A 16,359-nucleotide genomic window follows, 5' to 3' on the forward strand; every position below is an offset into this window, starting at 1 on the left:
GAAAAGTTCCACTGTCACTAAAATCATTTGAATTTCAACAAAACATTATCCTCTTGAGAGTAAACATTTTTCAAAAAAATGTTTTGAACCACAATACTACGCTTCTAAAAACTGACAAAGTTCTGCAAGATTAACAGATATTTGCCACCAAAAAAAAAAAAAAACAAACTTACCCCCAAGTAAATATTTCTCAACGAGATTATCAGGAAAACTATCCAAAGAAGCAAACCAGCACCCACCAGCGAAATACCAAGAATGCGTGCCTGAAGTACAATTATGGAATAACAAATTATATGGCATTTTTATTGATAATATGTTATGAATTTTAGCTTTATGCTAAACAAGGTCATATATAGAGAGAAGTCCCAAGCTTCCAGTCGTCGAACCATTCATACAACCCATGTACTAGTTAAAATGTCAGCGTTTCTGACAAATCAGTAAATTAAGATCAGAACAATTCACCCCTCGTGGCATGAGCACGACCGTTTCGAGATCCTTTTTTGTTTGTTCATCCACGTTTATCAATTCATTCATCCATAGTACAGGTACAATCATGTTCGGCATTTTACCAAGCATGCTATAAGAATTCTCGAAAGCATTTCTTCAACGTTCGGAAAATTAAATAAAATCAAGCAAAGTGTTAAAGATATTCATTCCTGTTCGAAAAGTCGCATGCCGTAGTTTGAATTCGCTCTTAATTTTTCCAGTTTACGCCAATTCACCGTTTTTTACATTAATGTTGCGTTACTATTAGTAACAGAATTAAAACTGCCAGAAAAGCCAGTGTAATGTAACTCTCGTTGATGACAAAACTATCATAAACGCTTCAAATTATTTTTTGGGAAACGACACCAACCACCAGCAATTCAAATGGCTATTGCTGGGTGCCAAGAATGACATGATGACATGGAAAAAAAAAAAAAAGGAAGAGAAAACGAACTATAAATTGCCACTTATCATTCCAATATTTATTTGAGAAGCTGCAAAAGCATTCACGACAACGCCCGTATACTGAAATCAGTGAAATTTCAATTTTGACGTCATGAAATTTACCAGTCAACAGCTAAAAATTTTTATGTTAAAAACTTAAATCATAACTTTCGCTGGAATTTCTGACGGTTAAAATCGTTTTTCATTTACATATAAATTTTTTTTTTCCAAAAGTATTTAAAACAGAAATTCGAACATCTATTCGAACCAGATATATAAGCCTTCAAGAATTAAACTAACTGGTTCAATGTCAATATATGTTGCATCGCTGCTATCTGGACGCTGGAAACCAGTGAAATTTTGATAAACTTGTGGAGGTGAGTTGTAAAAATGAACACCGGAGAGATAGATATGGGGGGATCCCAATTTTGTGCGACCAATATCAAACATACCAGCAGGTAGGCATCCTCCTAAAAAAGCCGGAAAATCAGTGTTATATCAGCAAATAGAGAAAATGAGTTTAACAGGATGAAGCCCAGAGTTCATGGATCCAATCTCTGAAGAGTTAGCTTCATTTCAAACATCTAGATTTAAATTTTCCTTCTTGTTGCTTAATTGGAATCAGTCTACTTTTTTTAGTTGAGGAATTTTAATTTGGAACAGGAAACTGACGAGGTTGTACATCACTGTCGAAATAGCGTGGTGTTTCTTGACTACAGAATCCTTTATTTTCTGGCAAAAACGGATCGTAAACTTTCGAAGGAATCACGAAGCGATACGATGGTATTCGCCCATATGTCACTGATTTGTCGTAATGTAAGTAAACTGATCTGGAATTAAGCGTATTATATGCCCTTCATTTTCAAATACCAACAAATTTCTTGACAACAAATTCCAACAAATTTCTTTGATTACTGCTTCTCTACCAAATAAAAAACTTATTTTCTACCTTTTTTAGTTTGGAAAATAGGTCATTTCTCAAGTGGAAAACCATAAAGGTCTATTTCTACCAAATAAAAAACTGAATTCAATACTAAAATTTAAGCCTGCATTCAAATAATAGGAATTAGAGCAGTGAAATATTAATGTAACATAGAAATTGGAAAAGGAACAGGTCCTTAAAAGTATGTTGGAAGAGAAACTAACAAGTTGAAATCATAAAGATCAGTAAAAACTGGATAAAGTCACACTGTCCTTTAAGGCAAGACTGACAATAACAATCTTGCTTTCATATTTTTTCTTTATTTCTGTTTAGTTATTTCTACCTTTTTTAGTTTGGAAAATAGGTCATTTCTCAAGTGGAAAACCATAAAGGTCTATTTCAAATTCCTGAAAAGACCAAACAAAGATAAATAAACCAAAGAAAAAAAAACGTTATTACAATAAGGATTTCAATTAATGGTAATACAAATCCCTCTATTTCTGTCTCATAAATTAAGTTCTAGAACTTTTTGATGCCAATGTCTGACTGAATTGCCATTAAAACTAGCTACAAACAGGGCGCAAGGATCCAAAATTAAAAGAAGGGGGAATTCTACGAACTACCATAGATTTGCAAATTTTTTAAAACCAAAATTCATAATTATTAAATCTTGATCTCAGTGATGCTGCATATCCACTTATTCTTCTGTCCTACATGGAGCGCATTTTTACCTTAATCGGTACAGAGCGAAATGGAGCGAATTCGTTTGCTCTGTAAGATAATTTTAAATGTTATTGTCAGTATTTGGAGGAAAAAACGTTGGGCTCCCGGGGGGACTTGAACCCCCATCGTTGGTTGACTCCCTGTTGCTGGCTTAGGAGACCAACGCCTTATCCATTAGGCCACGGGAGCGCTATATAAGGCCCACAAATAAGAATTGTTGTGCAATGCATGTGGTGCGCATAGGAAAGTGAGCTTAATATCCGCTGTCCACCTCGAAAATCGACACTCTTCTTTACTGAATAAACAATGCAGAATGAGCGACACACACCTGACCACCGGTCAACCCTCATAAGACATACTTCCCCTCTTTCTAGTCTAATGAGAAACCTTTCACGGCTAAAAAGTCATTTGCAACGATTAAAAGACGCAATTGGTCGCTCACCAACTAAGTTAAAAGGGATAGACATCAAATTCGAAATTTTGAATGATTTACGAAGGCTCTTCCCTCCTCCCACTCACCGGTGAATTAGTTAGACAGTACAAAGTGTTATACTCGAAGAATGAATGATTTTTGAAGTCTTTAGTACCTTCTCTCCAGCACTCTCCTCAATCTCACTTTCTATCCATTCATTATCCGTAATGGTCATTTTAACTTTGCCCTTCTAAATATGCACTTTATTGACTAGGAACTCATGATGCGTATTTCCGCCAAAAAGGCGGAAAGGAACGAGTCCCTCTCAGAGCTTGTTTTAAATATGCCACTCCAATTGGTACCACGAAGAAAAACAGCCGCAATGATTTCTGCAGAATTTGTCATTGATTCCCAAAAATCGTGTATTTTGAACTTTTTTTAGTATCAGTTTGCCCTTTGCAATATCTTGTCAAGGATAAAGCTAAAAGTTAAGGAAGGAGCTGTTGCACTTGTACCCGCCAAGGAAAGAGGCAGAAGACTCCTTGTTTCATGATTAGTCACTTATTTCCCAACTGCTACATTTTATGAACTATTTTGCAAGCAAGACCTCAGTATCTACGCCTGAAAAGAAGCTTAGTTTAATATCCTTACCTGGGAAGTTTGTCTTCTTTTTCTGGAAAGTTTTAGGCAATATGTTAGATTTTCTTGTCGGACAAATGAGTTGACATATGGTATATGAAAAAAAAATACTGTAAATGTATCCTGAGCACAAAAAAGTAGATTTTGAAAAAAATCATTTTGAAAACGTCATTTCACGTTCCCATGAAGCATCCAAAATAAGCACTTGTCGTTGAAACTTTTTAGCTGCTGAAGGAAACTTGGTACAAGAACGGTGAAAGATGAAGAGAAAATTCATGTTTGGAATCTGAAAGTCAAAGAAACCGAATTCCGAATTAAGTGCTGATACTATCGGGAAATTACAAATCAGAAATGTTTTTTCACAGTTGATATCAATGGCAACAATTCCACTTTTTTATCCCTAAGTAAAAGTGAGAAAATTAAAACTCAGAAGGAAATATAGAAAAATTTTCTTGTAGAAGGTAGGGAACAGGAAACCCTTTACTTTTCAGACTCCTCCAAGTAAAACAAGTCAGTGTTGCACCACACTAAAGTTCAAGATTTGCAATTTCTCCGAATAAGAGATTCTTTGCTATCCAAATCGAGTTATGATCAATAATAATATGTTGTAGGTGTCATCAACATGTATTTCAGAAAACCTCGGGTTAAGAAAATATGCATATTTCTCTGGAAGTCGGGGAAAATATGCATTTCTTCGGAAATCAGGAATCAGTAATCGGTTTTTCAATTTTTCAGAATTGGAGGCATGCAAAATTCAAGAAAATCTGCTAATAGGAGAATACGTAAACTTACGATAGGTTTAAACATATTCGATGTAACGGCAGCATTTAGAAATATCTCAACAGATAGATACCTAAATCAAACGACCAGTTAAGTCCTGCATCACAAATAAATAGAATATCTTATGTTCTGTTACAGAAGTAAGAACTCCGAAGTAAAAAAAAAAAAAAGAAAAGAAAAAAGACCTCCAATGAAAAATATTCATAATTGGTTTTGACTACCATTGAAAGAGGAACTACCGTTCTCCACCTAATGATATTTGACGGTGCTGATCCAATTAAATCTTTCCTCCCATATTTCTCAAGTTTCAGCAAGAGAGTATTCCTACCATTCTTTTACACAACCAGTTCAACATATTTTTACACACTGTAAGCATGTTTTAGCAAGGAAGGAAACTTTTTTTGTACTTACCCATAGTAACTGATTGGGTGCTCAATGCGGTAATCATTTTGAATTAGAATGAGTACAACATAAAAGATAAGTACAAAATAATCCAATTAGGAAATATATAAATTCATAGACTGATTCACATTTACTTAGAGTCTCTAAGACATCACACCATAATGTTCAGACCGATCTCTCATTAATATTCCAATTCTCTATATTTTCTTTATAAGGTTAACTGATGGCACTTTGAAACTTCACAAAAAGTTGTCAATTCTTTATTAAATCGGTATTCAGATCTCTGTTACGAAAGCCTCCATAATTACTCATAAGCCACATCTTTCTGCTTGCTTTAGTGATAGCGGAAACACTTCATTTTTTTTCCTATTAAACTGATTTTTGGATTTTATAAACAAAGTAATAATGTTGCCCTATTCCTAACCTATAACGATTCAATTTCTTCTAATTCGCATATACTCACTAGCACTTTTCAAAGTGTAATTTACTCTAAATCGTAAAGACAAAGTGTAATTTACTCTAAACAAAAAATTGAGATGAAGAACAAAATGTCCAATTAGCAGCCAACCAATAGTTTTATAGCCAAGAGAGATACCATACTTTACCTATCATATCATGGTAATTGAATGGATTATTTTGATAAGTGATTAATCTTGAAATCTTCTCAAGAATAACTAACCATTCAAAATAATCCATTCAGCTACCATAATATGGAAAGTAAAACGTAAAACAAATTACATATTTTAAAAATTTCTTCAACGTTTCGAAGTGAAGGAAAAACTCCTGAAAAAAGTAATTAACAACGAGATAATGCTAAAGAATTCTGCATTCAAACCAACAGTTTCACTTGCGAGAGGGACGCTGAGCGAATCAAAGTGCGAGAAAATATTCTAGATTAATCACTTCAGAAATATAAGATCTTTTCACCTGCCAATTAAGGAATAAAAAAGAAAGGAATCGGAAAATACCCATATGAAAAACACGGGTTTTCTTAGAAAGTAGCTGAACAAAGCACCCATTTCACTTAAAAGACACGTATTTTTCTAAAAATTTGAACCATCAACAACAAAATGTAATAAATCAAAATGTAACTATTTTGGCGTATTTCAGACAGTCGTTTGTGGCATTCTACTGACTTCTGCTTCCTCTTTGGAGAAATGCAAATATTTGGAACATGGAAAGTACTGTCCCAGGTGAACATTTTGAAAGTTATAAAATCATTTCTGCTTAATCAGTATGAAAGTAAAAACATTTATCAAAGAACTCACCTGCCCAAATCTCCAAGAAAAATAGGCAAATCATCGGATATTGATAAGAATGGTGAAAACAGCTCCCCATCTGTTCCATTGATTTTCCGTGCCTGTGCAGTACTCCACCACGGTGTTTCATTTCGTCCATTCCATTCGTACACCCGACCAATTTTGCCGGTATCTTCCAATCCCGTATCAATCAAATATTCACCATAATCTGTACCATTTTCCTAGAAAAGAGACATCTGTCGAAGATTTCAAAACTTTTTGAACCTTTTTCAAAAATGTAATTACCAAAAATCTCTCCTACTCAAATTCCTAAGAAAAAACAAGAATGAACTATTCATTCAACAAATATTAATGATTCCAATTATCTTATTATGGAATTGTTGCGGTTGAGTTACCAAACCTCCTCATTTCATGTTCCCGTATACCACAATAAATGTATTCACGCAACAGAAAGTTTTTGTTTGCATTTACAACCACAGCTAGAAGGAACTGGGCCAAACTTTATTAAAATGAAAGGTGATCACTAAAAAAGACCTTTAACATTCCTATCTCCTTCGAATAACTTTAAAAATTTACCAAGAATTTCATGCGCATTGGAAACCCTGCAATAGCACACAGAGGACGAGTCAAGTTTCTATTACATATCCATCCGATCAGCGGGTCTTCATATCCTTCAAAAAGCATCTAAAAAATGAAAGAACTAATTTCATCCAAATTTGCACTTTTTTATTGAATTCAATTTGACCAAATCTGGCCTCCAAAGCTCTAATTTCTCTTTTCATGAAGTAACAATAATTTTATCTGCAGCTGTTTTTCTTTTTTTTTTTTCATACAGGCTCATTTATCCGTAACACCAATAATCCGAAGGAAATGTTCTCCTCCAATTAACCTGCCTAAATACAACTTGACTCATACTAGAAGGAAATTGATGAATAACAGCAAATCACACCTGGTTCACAGTGACACGGATAAATGGTGTTTCACGTTTGAAACGACGAAGAGCAATTCTGATCAGTTCCTTCACCAAAAAACCACTTTCAGCGGCAATATTAACTATATACTAAAAGTTGAAGTTGAATTTGCAACAGCCAACAATCTTGAGGTATATGTAAAAAACCGGTAATGTATTCACAGAGAGATCATTAATGGCTGCACTAGATGCGCGTTTCAATCTCAATAACTTTAAGTATCATACATTCAGTATTGAACAACTTTAATAATCCCACTCATAATCCTCACATCATTTCATTACAGATGCATAACGAATAACAGCAGTATCCTGATCCTTTTGATCCTTGTTCACTCCATACTTTTTCCAGGATAACGTCGAAGCAGATGTTCATCATAACTACACTGAAGAAAGACATTGAAAACAGCACCTACCTGGAACATAACATTTGGTATGGTTACCGGATCATTCAGACTACAGTTCGAGCATGACTCCTTTTCGTTGTAGATGTAATAACGTCGATTACGAAACAATACACGAGTATTATTTCGCATGAAATCCACCTTCACTCTCTTCCGATATTCTCTGTAAATGACGTCATTTCAACAACTCACAGTACTTCACGCCTATATACAAATACACAAACTTTCTTATCGATTCATTTATCCAAACCCGCTAATGGAAGTAACCAGATGACTTGCTGCTGCAGCGCCAATCACAAAGCAAAGAAGCTGATGTATCCTTCAAGCCTGTGGCCTGTGCAGTGGATTTTTTTGGTGAGGCAAAGCATGCGGGAAACTAGCCCTTCCTTTTATTCTGAAGGTTCGTCTGTCAGGCCCAGCAAGTTAAGACGTGACAGTGAAGTCCCCAGGATGTACGTTCTGTCATGTCATTAGATGGATAGCCTTAGAAGGTTAAATGGGACCCATTTATGGGAAAAGACCGAAGGAAGTTTTTTGTCCAATATTCTGATAAAACAATCCACATAGTTGTTTCCCTGATGTATTGATTATATTTGTATAATTTGTAGTGAGTGGTAATGTACATCTCACAGTCCAAATCACCATGGACCGTGGGATGTCAATCTACAGTAATGAACAAAGCTCCATTGTACTTGTGAGCCTTCCTTATCATTTCATTGTGTAAATTGCCAAGGTGATAGACAAAGTGCCCACTATAACGGTAACTGTTTACGGTGACAAAGTGTCCACTGTAACGGTAACTGGTTATGGTGACAAAGTGCCCGCTGTAACAGTAACTGGTTATGGTAATAGACAAAGTGCTCACTGTAACGATAACTGGTTACGGTGACAGACAAAGTGCCCACTGTAACGGTTTAACCTCATGTTTCTAATCTACCATCACATAATTCTATTTACTTATCAATATACAATCTTTCGTATAACTCTAAAAGTGCAAATTCTTCGTTATCCAAAATTACTATGAAACGGATGGAGTCAATCACAGGGATCAGTTCTGTTTGCAATCTTACTGGCACTCCGACGCTACACTGCTCTCAAATATTCCAAGTCGAGTTTCCGAACACTAGACTAAAAACTACCGGCGATACAAGTGGAGGACTCCATCCTAGCCAATCACCTGTGCCAGTTATTCCAGTTTCAACAAAAGCACTTTGTTGCCGTCGAGAACCAGCTTCCACGATACCATCCGCCAGAGTGTAGAATTAGTTGTCCTATTCCTATAGTGGTTACCGGGATGCTGGCGAGCCCATCCTGCTCGGACACACTTTGTCTGATCCTTCGGTAGAGATCTATCTGGTATCAGTGACTCTACCATCGCCAGCATAACTTGCAAATTGATTAAGGCATGCAAGCTTCTTCCTCACGACAAGGATGTCGTGGAGAGGACAAGTAACTAACGTATAAACATATGGTCCTTTTTCAACAAGCGCAGGATAGCTCCCATGTTGAATGACATCATCTGGATTTGTTATAGAAACGGTCCATATTTTGAGTTTCATTGAATAATTCTGCTCAATCCAGCGTTGGGTCATTATGTTATAAGTACCATTCTCATCGAAACCCAAATGTTCACTCTGAAAGTATGGTCGAAGATGCCGAAACAACAAGAACTTTTACTTCCTTGTGAGCAAGTATGAGAAGTTATTTGCAATCGAATTTATTTTGAAAAATCATAAATATAGTTTTAAATTCAATCCATTCCTGTGCTGAAAGCTGTAACATCGTACTTCACATGCCACTAATGGTATTACTATAGAAACCGATGTAAAGGAGAAAATAGATCCCAGTATTGTTCTTATTAGACTACTGATTTTAGAAACCAGTCTAGCAACAGCAGTGATGTGGACAAACATTACAAACAATAGCGATAATGAAGCAAGTATCATATCTGCCCACTCAAATATTTATTTATAGCTAGCTGATTAATGTTAACGAATATAGAATGACTCTGGACAAACCTTGATAACTTCCTTATTTATCGTCAGTGGAATGATAGTTAGAGAAATAATACCAATAATAATGAATATGGAGCCAACAGCTAAAGCTCCAATGGTACAAATTCTGATATTCATCCTATAAAATGGAACTTGAATCTGAAGCATAAAGTAATTAGATGCTATAATAGGAGATACTAATGACATTCGACAAAAAAATCTAAAAGCGAAAGCGTGGAATTACCTAGTTCACATCAATTCATTCAATCACGACTGTCACCGAAGAGATCGAACTTTTCACATAGCTTCCACTTGTCTTAAACATAAATGGAATGCGTACTTCTTAGGGAAGGTAGAAATTACTCAAAGAATAGCAAGATAATACATATTGAGGTCATCTTTGATCGATGATGAAATCGCAAGAAAGATCAAGTAGGAAATATTTGCATGGAATAATAATGAGGAATGTGTGAGATACGAACCATTGTTGAGGTTGCACATGGAGAGAGGAGGATGGTTGCTGACAGGGAGGAATTGCACCATCTACGCGTCAACATTGATGCTGGTGAACTGCCTGGTATATCATACACTAAGGATGTAAGTTTATTCCTCACAATCCAATACACAGTACCAAACTATTCACTATCAATAAATTCCAATAATATATTAACAGCTGTTGAAAATTAGTTAGGAATGGATAAATGGAACTTTGTTGAAAAATGAATGAACAGAGAAATAATGAATCACCACAAGGTGTGAGAGAAGAAATGGGGCAGTAGAGGACGGATGGAGTGAAAGCAGAACGACAAGAACGGAATGATCACATTTTTTCCTTTTCCATTCCGTTATATAATCATCCCTACATCCGTCTTATTCACTCCTGTTTTATATTTAATGATCTGTTCAAGAAAGACTGAAAGGACCGACCAAAGTTGTGAACTTGGCTAGTTTCAAGTGTTGCATTAAATAAGCGGTAAAATATGGAAGTGGATGTGTTAACTGTTAATTCCAAGCTTGCAAATTAAAATTAATAAGGAGAAAAAGGCTCGCTAAATTTCTTTCGCTTTATTAAACATTGCTAGCTTAAAAAGCCTAAAAATAACGTTCAGGAGACGATGTTTGTGAAAAGTGTAAATGATCAAGCTTGATCTGACAAAGGTAAATTAGGGAAGGGTAACCTTTCGTTGTAACCACACTATCATTACTCCGAAGGAAAGCTGTCTGACAATTTCCACATCATCTAAGCTGCACTTCCATTCCAGCTCACTGTAACATTCGTACAACGAAGTGGTGCATTAGAGGGTCAAATCAATGTTGGCGATAAAATTTTAGCAGTTAATGACTGTTCTGTAACCGATCGGAATGCATTCGCTCGAATTCAGCAAAAACATCACATTACAAGGCAATGGGAATTTTCCAACCGTTTCGAAATTTTGAACTACAACCTACACTTGCTCCTTAAAATATTGAAGAATGGAATTGAATTAAACTCGAGGATGAAATAGGAGTAATAGTGATTAATCTTTTGGATATGGAAAAAAGAGAAACAAAAGTAATGAAGAGTTGAAAAGACGCAGAAAACCGAAATTAACGACATATTAGTGGTAACCAACATGGGAAGGTTATCTATCCTTTTCCCACCCGGATCCTTTCGTCCTAAGGAATAACGAACTACGAAGATATTACCAAACTTTGCTATAATAAGAGAGTTGAAACTGATTACGGAGAAGTACAGATTTCTTGAATAGATTTCCCATTTCCCATGAGCACTTTGTAAATGACGAGAACTTTTTCTCATCAAAAAAATAAAGTTTAGAATGACAATAAGTCGTGATAAAAAACGTGGCGAGGAAATTAAGCATGAGCAATGTGTTGATGATAAACGAATCACAAAACGCGATGGTTTTCTGTATTTGAAGGTGAAAATGATGCAGCATAAAACGGGTACGAGAGTTGGTTTGGTTAGTTTGCTGTTGTTTTTCTCAACGACTGTTACTGCATTATTATTGTGATATCACATGCTTCAGCTATTGATTTTGACCAAGTAACCAATGAGCGCTTTGGAAATGCCTACAAAATGATAAGAAATATTTTTGAAGAATTGTAGGAAATCCAATCTCTTTGAGTGCAGTCCCATAATAGTGATACAGAAAGTGCTTCAGCCTGCAGTTTGAGTCGGATTTAAGCCCAAAGATTAAGACATGTGATGAGACCGGCAGGAAGCGAACCTCTGAATCCTCGTCTCCGTACCAAACCGCATGGCTCACTGCAATATCTCTTATCAATCTGCCATGTTCCTGTTCAACTTGATAAACGGTTTACGATAATTCACAACATCTATAAACATTTAATCGTAGTCCCGTGGTGCGATGGACAACACGTTGGTCTAGGGAACTGAAGACTGTAAGATCGAATCGTGCCGAAGTCGCAGAGTTTTGCAACTGCCGGGTGTCAACAGAATGAGAGGTATGAGAGGTATGAGAGGGTAATACGTGTGATACCATGTGGAGAACTAGGAATACGTATCCTCATGTTCATTTGAATGGTAGGATTGACGCGAAATATGAATGGGAGCTTTGATGAACGAAATGCTTCAGAATGTCAGTGAAAGAAGGAAGAGAAGATGATATGTGTTTTCTAAATTACTATCATATTGAAACCCTTCCACTCTCTACACTCTCTAAAAGCTACTTTTCAGCAAGTGAAAAATAGTAAAGAAGGACACGTTTATGTGACACGTGTGACGAATGAGTCGTTGAGTGCTGAATGTCTGATGGTTGGGGATCGAATTTTGCAAGTTGATGGGACAGTCATTAATGACAAAGAGATGGCAAGGAAGATTATTGTTCAGGTAACTGAGGAATTAATAAATAAACAACTAATAAATAAAAATGAAAGAAAAGTAACAGTATGGAATGATAAGCTATCGATGACATTTTAGAAATTTCACTACAAAATTAATAAGAATATGGTTTTTTTCAGGGTTTGTCATCAAGAAATGTAAGCATTATTGTAGAACGTCCTGATTCTCCCAAAGCACGCAATTTCGTATCCGAAGTATTGTCCGTTCGAACACCACCAAATGATGAGAGATTGAGACAAGTTTAACTCGATTCCAAAAAACCTCTACAGTTTTGATTTCCCTCTGAAGATGAGCAAAATGGATGGACAGCTCAACAATCTCTGCTTCCCTTATTTGATTATCAGTTTACAAATAAACTTTCTTAATCAACGGTTGTCATCCCAATAGTTATCATTTATTAGCCAGTCATAAGCATTTCCAAAATACAATAAAGTTGTCTAAAAACCTTATTAATTCAAAATAAAGTTCAATGGATTAGTTAAAATTTCAAATTTGAACCAATTAACCTTACCACGGAGGAATGTGTATCGTGTTATGGACCGGTAAGGATGGAGTTCAGAACTGGGAGATGAGGCGACATTGTATTCTGGAATGTTTCATTCCTATACTACTTTTCAGACGGAATATCGTCAAATAAAACAAACAACAAATAGTCTACCCGCGATTGCAAAGCGAGTGTATTTTCAGGGACAATTACAGATGACTCGAACCTGAAGAGTAATTTAGAAAAGACAGACTCAAGATTGATTGACATGAATCATTCAGGTCTTTTTCCGGTAGGGACCGATGCTGACTTAGGAAACATCCATGAGTGATAGGAGAATGCAAGGAAAAATGAAAGAACAGCTGAGGAATAGTGGTCAACAATACAACTGGTAAATGTGTAGTTTCTTCATTGGGCATGGGGTCATTTTGCCAAATAATTCCGGATTGCCTTGTTGTTTGTTGATGTTGGGAATTGTGGCTCTGCGAGACTTTTGTCATCTTACATTATTAGTTATAAACCTTCATTAAATCTCTATTGCAAACTGTGGTTCTGTCTTCAAGTGGTAGTGAATGGTATGAGAAGAGATAGAGGGAAATCTAAGGAATCCAAGAAATCTGCCGGGTCATTCTGTTCGTTGAATCGTTTAATCATAATTCCAGTGAATTATGCTAACCGTTGTGTGCTGGTTAGCATAGTTCTAAAATGATCATTATTAATAAGAGCCTTTTGTACTTATCTGTCGTATTTTCCAGGAAAAATATATGACATCCGTGTTGTCATCATTTTTCTCACGCGATCCAAAAAGTGTATTTCCGTATGAGCTACCTGCTAACAGTTTCTATAATTTTGATGGTATATTCATCGGAAAAAGCTTTAAAAAGGTAACTTCAATTAGTGAATGCTACACGAATTTTGGTTGTGTGAAATGAAAATCGTCTAAAATTTAATTTTCAAGTCTTATTGATAAATAGGTCAGCATTATTGCAGGCTGAACCGTCCGAACTTGCTACCTGTTTCTGGGCAACGGTATCGGACTGTGGTCCGGGATTAGTGCTAAAAGCCCAAGCACGTAAACTGAAGACTCTCCGGCATCCAAATGTTCTTGCTTATTTGGATAGCATTGAGGTTCGAATTTCCTATAAAATTATTGGTTGTATGGTACATCCGTCTCTCGATCTTTTTCTTTTTTGTTGGGACTTTGTTAAACTTTCAGTTATCAAACTTCTTTTTCAAGACTTCAAACTCTTCGTTTATTTTGTAGTGTATATAAGATTCATTTGATGAAGAATGACATATCTTGAAGATCTCATTACAGCACTCCATGTTTGTTAATTCGAAAATCATAGTAGAGCCACCAGCACTGATAATGTCCGACTTACACAGATCATCATTTTGAGTTTCTGTTTCAGATGAATGGTACTTTTTATCTGATAACTGAAGCTTGCGTACCTCTAAAAATTTATATCACGGAAAACAAATTAACTGATAAGCAGAAGGATTTTGTTGTTTCCTGGGGTCTATTTCAGCTAATGGTATGCCTCTTTCTACTGTTACAAATTTATGTGTTGCCTCTGAATTATAAATTATTTTATTTATGTATGATCTTCATCCTCTTTATCAGTATGATGAATCTAAATATCCCATTTTGGGATTAACTAATAATATGCTAGACTTTCATAATTACTTTTGGAAATACCGAAATGCGTTTCTGAGAAATTTAGGGTGAGCTGCAAAGTACAGCAGAGTTCAGAGCTTCGGGGGTCCATTAACTGTATCACAGCTTTATTCGTTTGGTACTTGAATATGCTTTAGCCTTGGCCATTATTACCAGCCTAACGTGGTGTTGTGGTCCTTATACCGATAACAATAAAATCATCCGACCTTTATATAGTTTATAGAATTGTTTGAAATTTTTGCATCAAGAAGCTGAATTAAGTCATGAAAATATCCGGCATTCTGTTTACGTCACAGAAAGTGGAGATTGGAAACTTGGCGGTTTTGAGAAATCAACCAGTTTCAGGTACACTTTTTCCTCTGTTCAACTAAAAAATGCTGTCTTTTCTTCTTTGAAATTCGTTTTACACTGCATTTCACTTAATTTATTAATCATCAGTAAATAGCTTTGCCAGTTTTTAGTAGTCCACGTACTGATCTTAATTCATTCGCATTACTTACATGGGAAATTTTCAATGGTTTCAATGAATCAGTGACGAAACCGGAAGCACCGAAAAAAATTCCTGAACAACTGCATGGACATTATAAAAAGATGGCTACTAATCGAGCAGCAAAACTTGATATTGGGGAATTGTTGAGAGGCACTCTTTCATAGTTTTCAATTGTTTTTCTTTTTATGGTTTTCCGATTTTTACCTAGCACTCCCACTAACAATCAAAAAAAATCAGTGACATATTTCTTCTGCAGCTGTTTTTGCTCATGTTTGTGTTCATATCTTATTACATTAATAGACCTTTTCCCCATATTCAGTCAGGACGCTGGTCATTTCAACACTAGTTCATCATTTTACCATTATTGATCGAATTCTACAATGTTACAATGCAGAAAACATTTCAGAGTTGCGTCAGGCTGGTGGCTTTTTCAAGAATCGATATGTGGATACGCTACTGTTTTTGGATGAATTTCAACTAAAAGATGCTCATGAAAAGCAATCATTCTTCACAGAGTTGAAAAATGAATTGGATTTTTTTCCTGATAATATTGCCAAATATAAAATTCTTCCAAAAATAATACATGTATGTTATATACTTTATTATTTGCAACTGTTAAGAGATTGTAGACAGTATTTCCTTACATTATCTCAAAAAACATTACAGTTTTTTCTTTCCAAATAATCAGAAACAGTGGAATACCTGATTTCAACCTTGCAATTATATTATTGCTCAATTTGCAGTACACGACTCATTTAATCTATTTTCAGTAATTATTATTTGAAAATAAATTCCTAACTTTTTTGGATTCCTTAAAATGACAGAGTTATGAATATGGCGATGCGGGATCACATGTTTTGATGCCACTGTTTCGTTTGGGACGTCTGTTGGATGAAGACGAGTATCAGCGCCGTATTGTGCCTTGCCTGTGTAAATTATTTAGCTCACCGGATCGTGTAACACGAGTAAAATTATTGGAACGAATCGACGAATTAACACCTCATTTAACGCCTCAAATTATTAACGAACGGATATATGGGTTGGTTTTTGTAAGTCGATTCTCAAAATTCTCTTGTTCTCATGATTTACATTTTCATTGCTGTAATTAAGCAAACTATTACGAAGTTCCACAGCCAACGTACCATTGAATGTATGCGTTATGCTTGGATTTTCGTCCGATTGCTACTGAGGATTCTTATATCAGTCACTGTAACTATTAAATATTTATTTAGCCGCTACCAAATAAATATAAATATATATAAGTATACCGATGATGTTATGGAATGTCAAATTGGAAATTAGTGTGGTTTTCCGCGGTTTTAGTCACTGTTTTTGTTGTCTTCAATACAAATTCACTTTTCAGGAATATTGCATCTGGTTTTATGGATACAAATCCAGCTGTTCGTGAAAGT

The 16,359-nt window shown here is 35.6% G+C and overlaps 3 protein-coding genes and 1 non-coding gene across 4 annotated transcripts in view; 2 read left to right on the forward strand and 2 right to left on the reverse strand.

The window, feature by feature from the left end:
• The window catches only part of LOAG_16851 (hypothetical protein), an 11,078-nt gene extending 1,497 nt beyond the window's left edge, over positions 1-9,581 (reverse strand). Inside the window, exons 1-11 of the mRNA XM_020449509.1 lie at positions 9,457-9,581; positions 8,897-9,072; positions 7,451-7,601; positions 7,017-7,127; positions 6,644-6,751; positions 6,077-6,288; positions 1,603-1,760; positions 1,231-1,400; positions 941-1,011; positions 463-577; positions 174-263 (exon numbers count right to left, since the gene is read on the reverse strand). Coding sequence (XP_020306964.1) covers positions 174-263; positions 463-577; positions 941-1,011; positions 1,231-1,400; positions 1,603-1,760; positions 6,077-6,288; positions 6,644-6,751; positions 7,017-7,127; positions 7,451-7,601; positions 8,897-9,072; positions 9,457-9,570 — 1,476 coding nt within the window. The 5' untranslated portion in view covers positions 9,571-9,581. The remainder of the gene's footprint in view (positions 1-173; positions 264-462; positions 578-940; positions 1,012-1,230; positions 1,401-1,602; positions 1,761-6,076; positions 6,289-6,643; positions 6,752-7,016; positions 7,128-7,450; positions 7,602-8,896; positions 9,073-9,456) is intronic.
• Positions 2,675-2,764, reverse strand: LOAG_20019. Its single transcript has one exon. It is a non-coding gene; the product is annotated as a tRNA-Arg (tRNA).
• A 1,668-nt stretch (positions 9,582-11,249) lies between the features above and the next one.
• LOAG_06852 (hypothetical protein) lies at positions 11,250-12,618 on the forward strand (the record flags this gene model as incomplete). The annotated part of the gene is made up of 4 exons (XM_003142388.2): positions 11,250-11,388; positions 11,619-11,812; positions 12,131-12,283; positions 12,415-12,618. 4 exons carry the CDS (start codon positions 11,250-11,252, stop codon positions 12,538-12,540), a joined length of 612 nt encoding a protein of 203 aa, XP_003142436.1. The 3' UTR covers positions 12,541-12,618.
• A 925-nt stretch (positions 12,619-13,543) lies between these two features.
• The window catches only part of LOAG_16852 (SCY1 protein kinase), a gene marked incomplete at its 5' end in the record, with an annotated part of 6,423 nt that continues 3,607 nt past the window's right edge, over positions 13,544-16,359 (forward strand). Inside the window, 8 exons of the mRNA XM_020449510.1 lie at positions 13,544-13,663; positions 13,770-13,907; positions 14,192-14,314; positions 14,681-14,802; positions 14,919-15,097; positions 15,354-15,532; positions 15,772-15,986; positions 16,311-16,347. Coding sequence (XP_020306965.1) covers positions 13,544-13,663; positions 13,770-13,907; positions 14,192-14,314; positions 14,681-14,802; positions 14,919-15,097; positions 15,354-15,532; positions 15,772-15,986; positions 16,311-16,347 — 1,113 coding nt within the window. The remainder of the gene's footprint in view (positions 13,664-13,769; positions 13,908-14,191; positions 14,315-14,680; positions 14,803-14,918; positions 15,098-15,353; positions 15,533-15,771; positions 15,987-16,310; positions 16,348-16,359) is intronic.

The sequence above is a fragment of the Loa loa genome, assembly GCF_000183805.2.
Source record: "Loa loa unplaced genomic scaffold supercont3.23, whole genome shotgun sequence".
Taxonomy (NCBI): Eukaryota; Metazoa; Nematoda; class Chromadorea; order Rhabditida; family Onchocercidae; genus Loa; species Loa loa.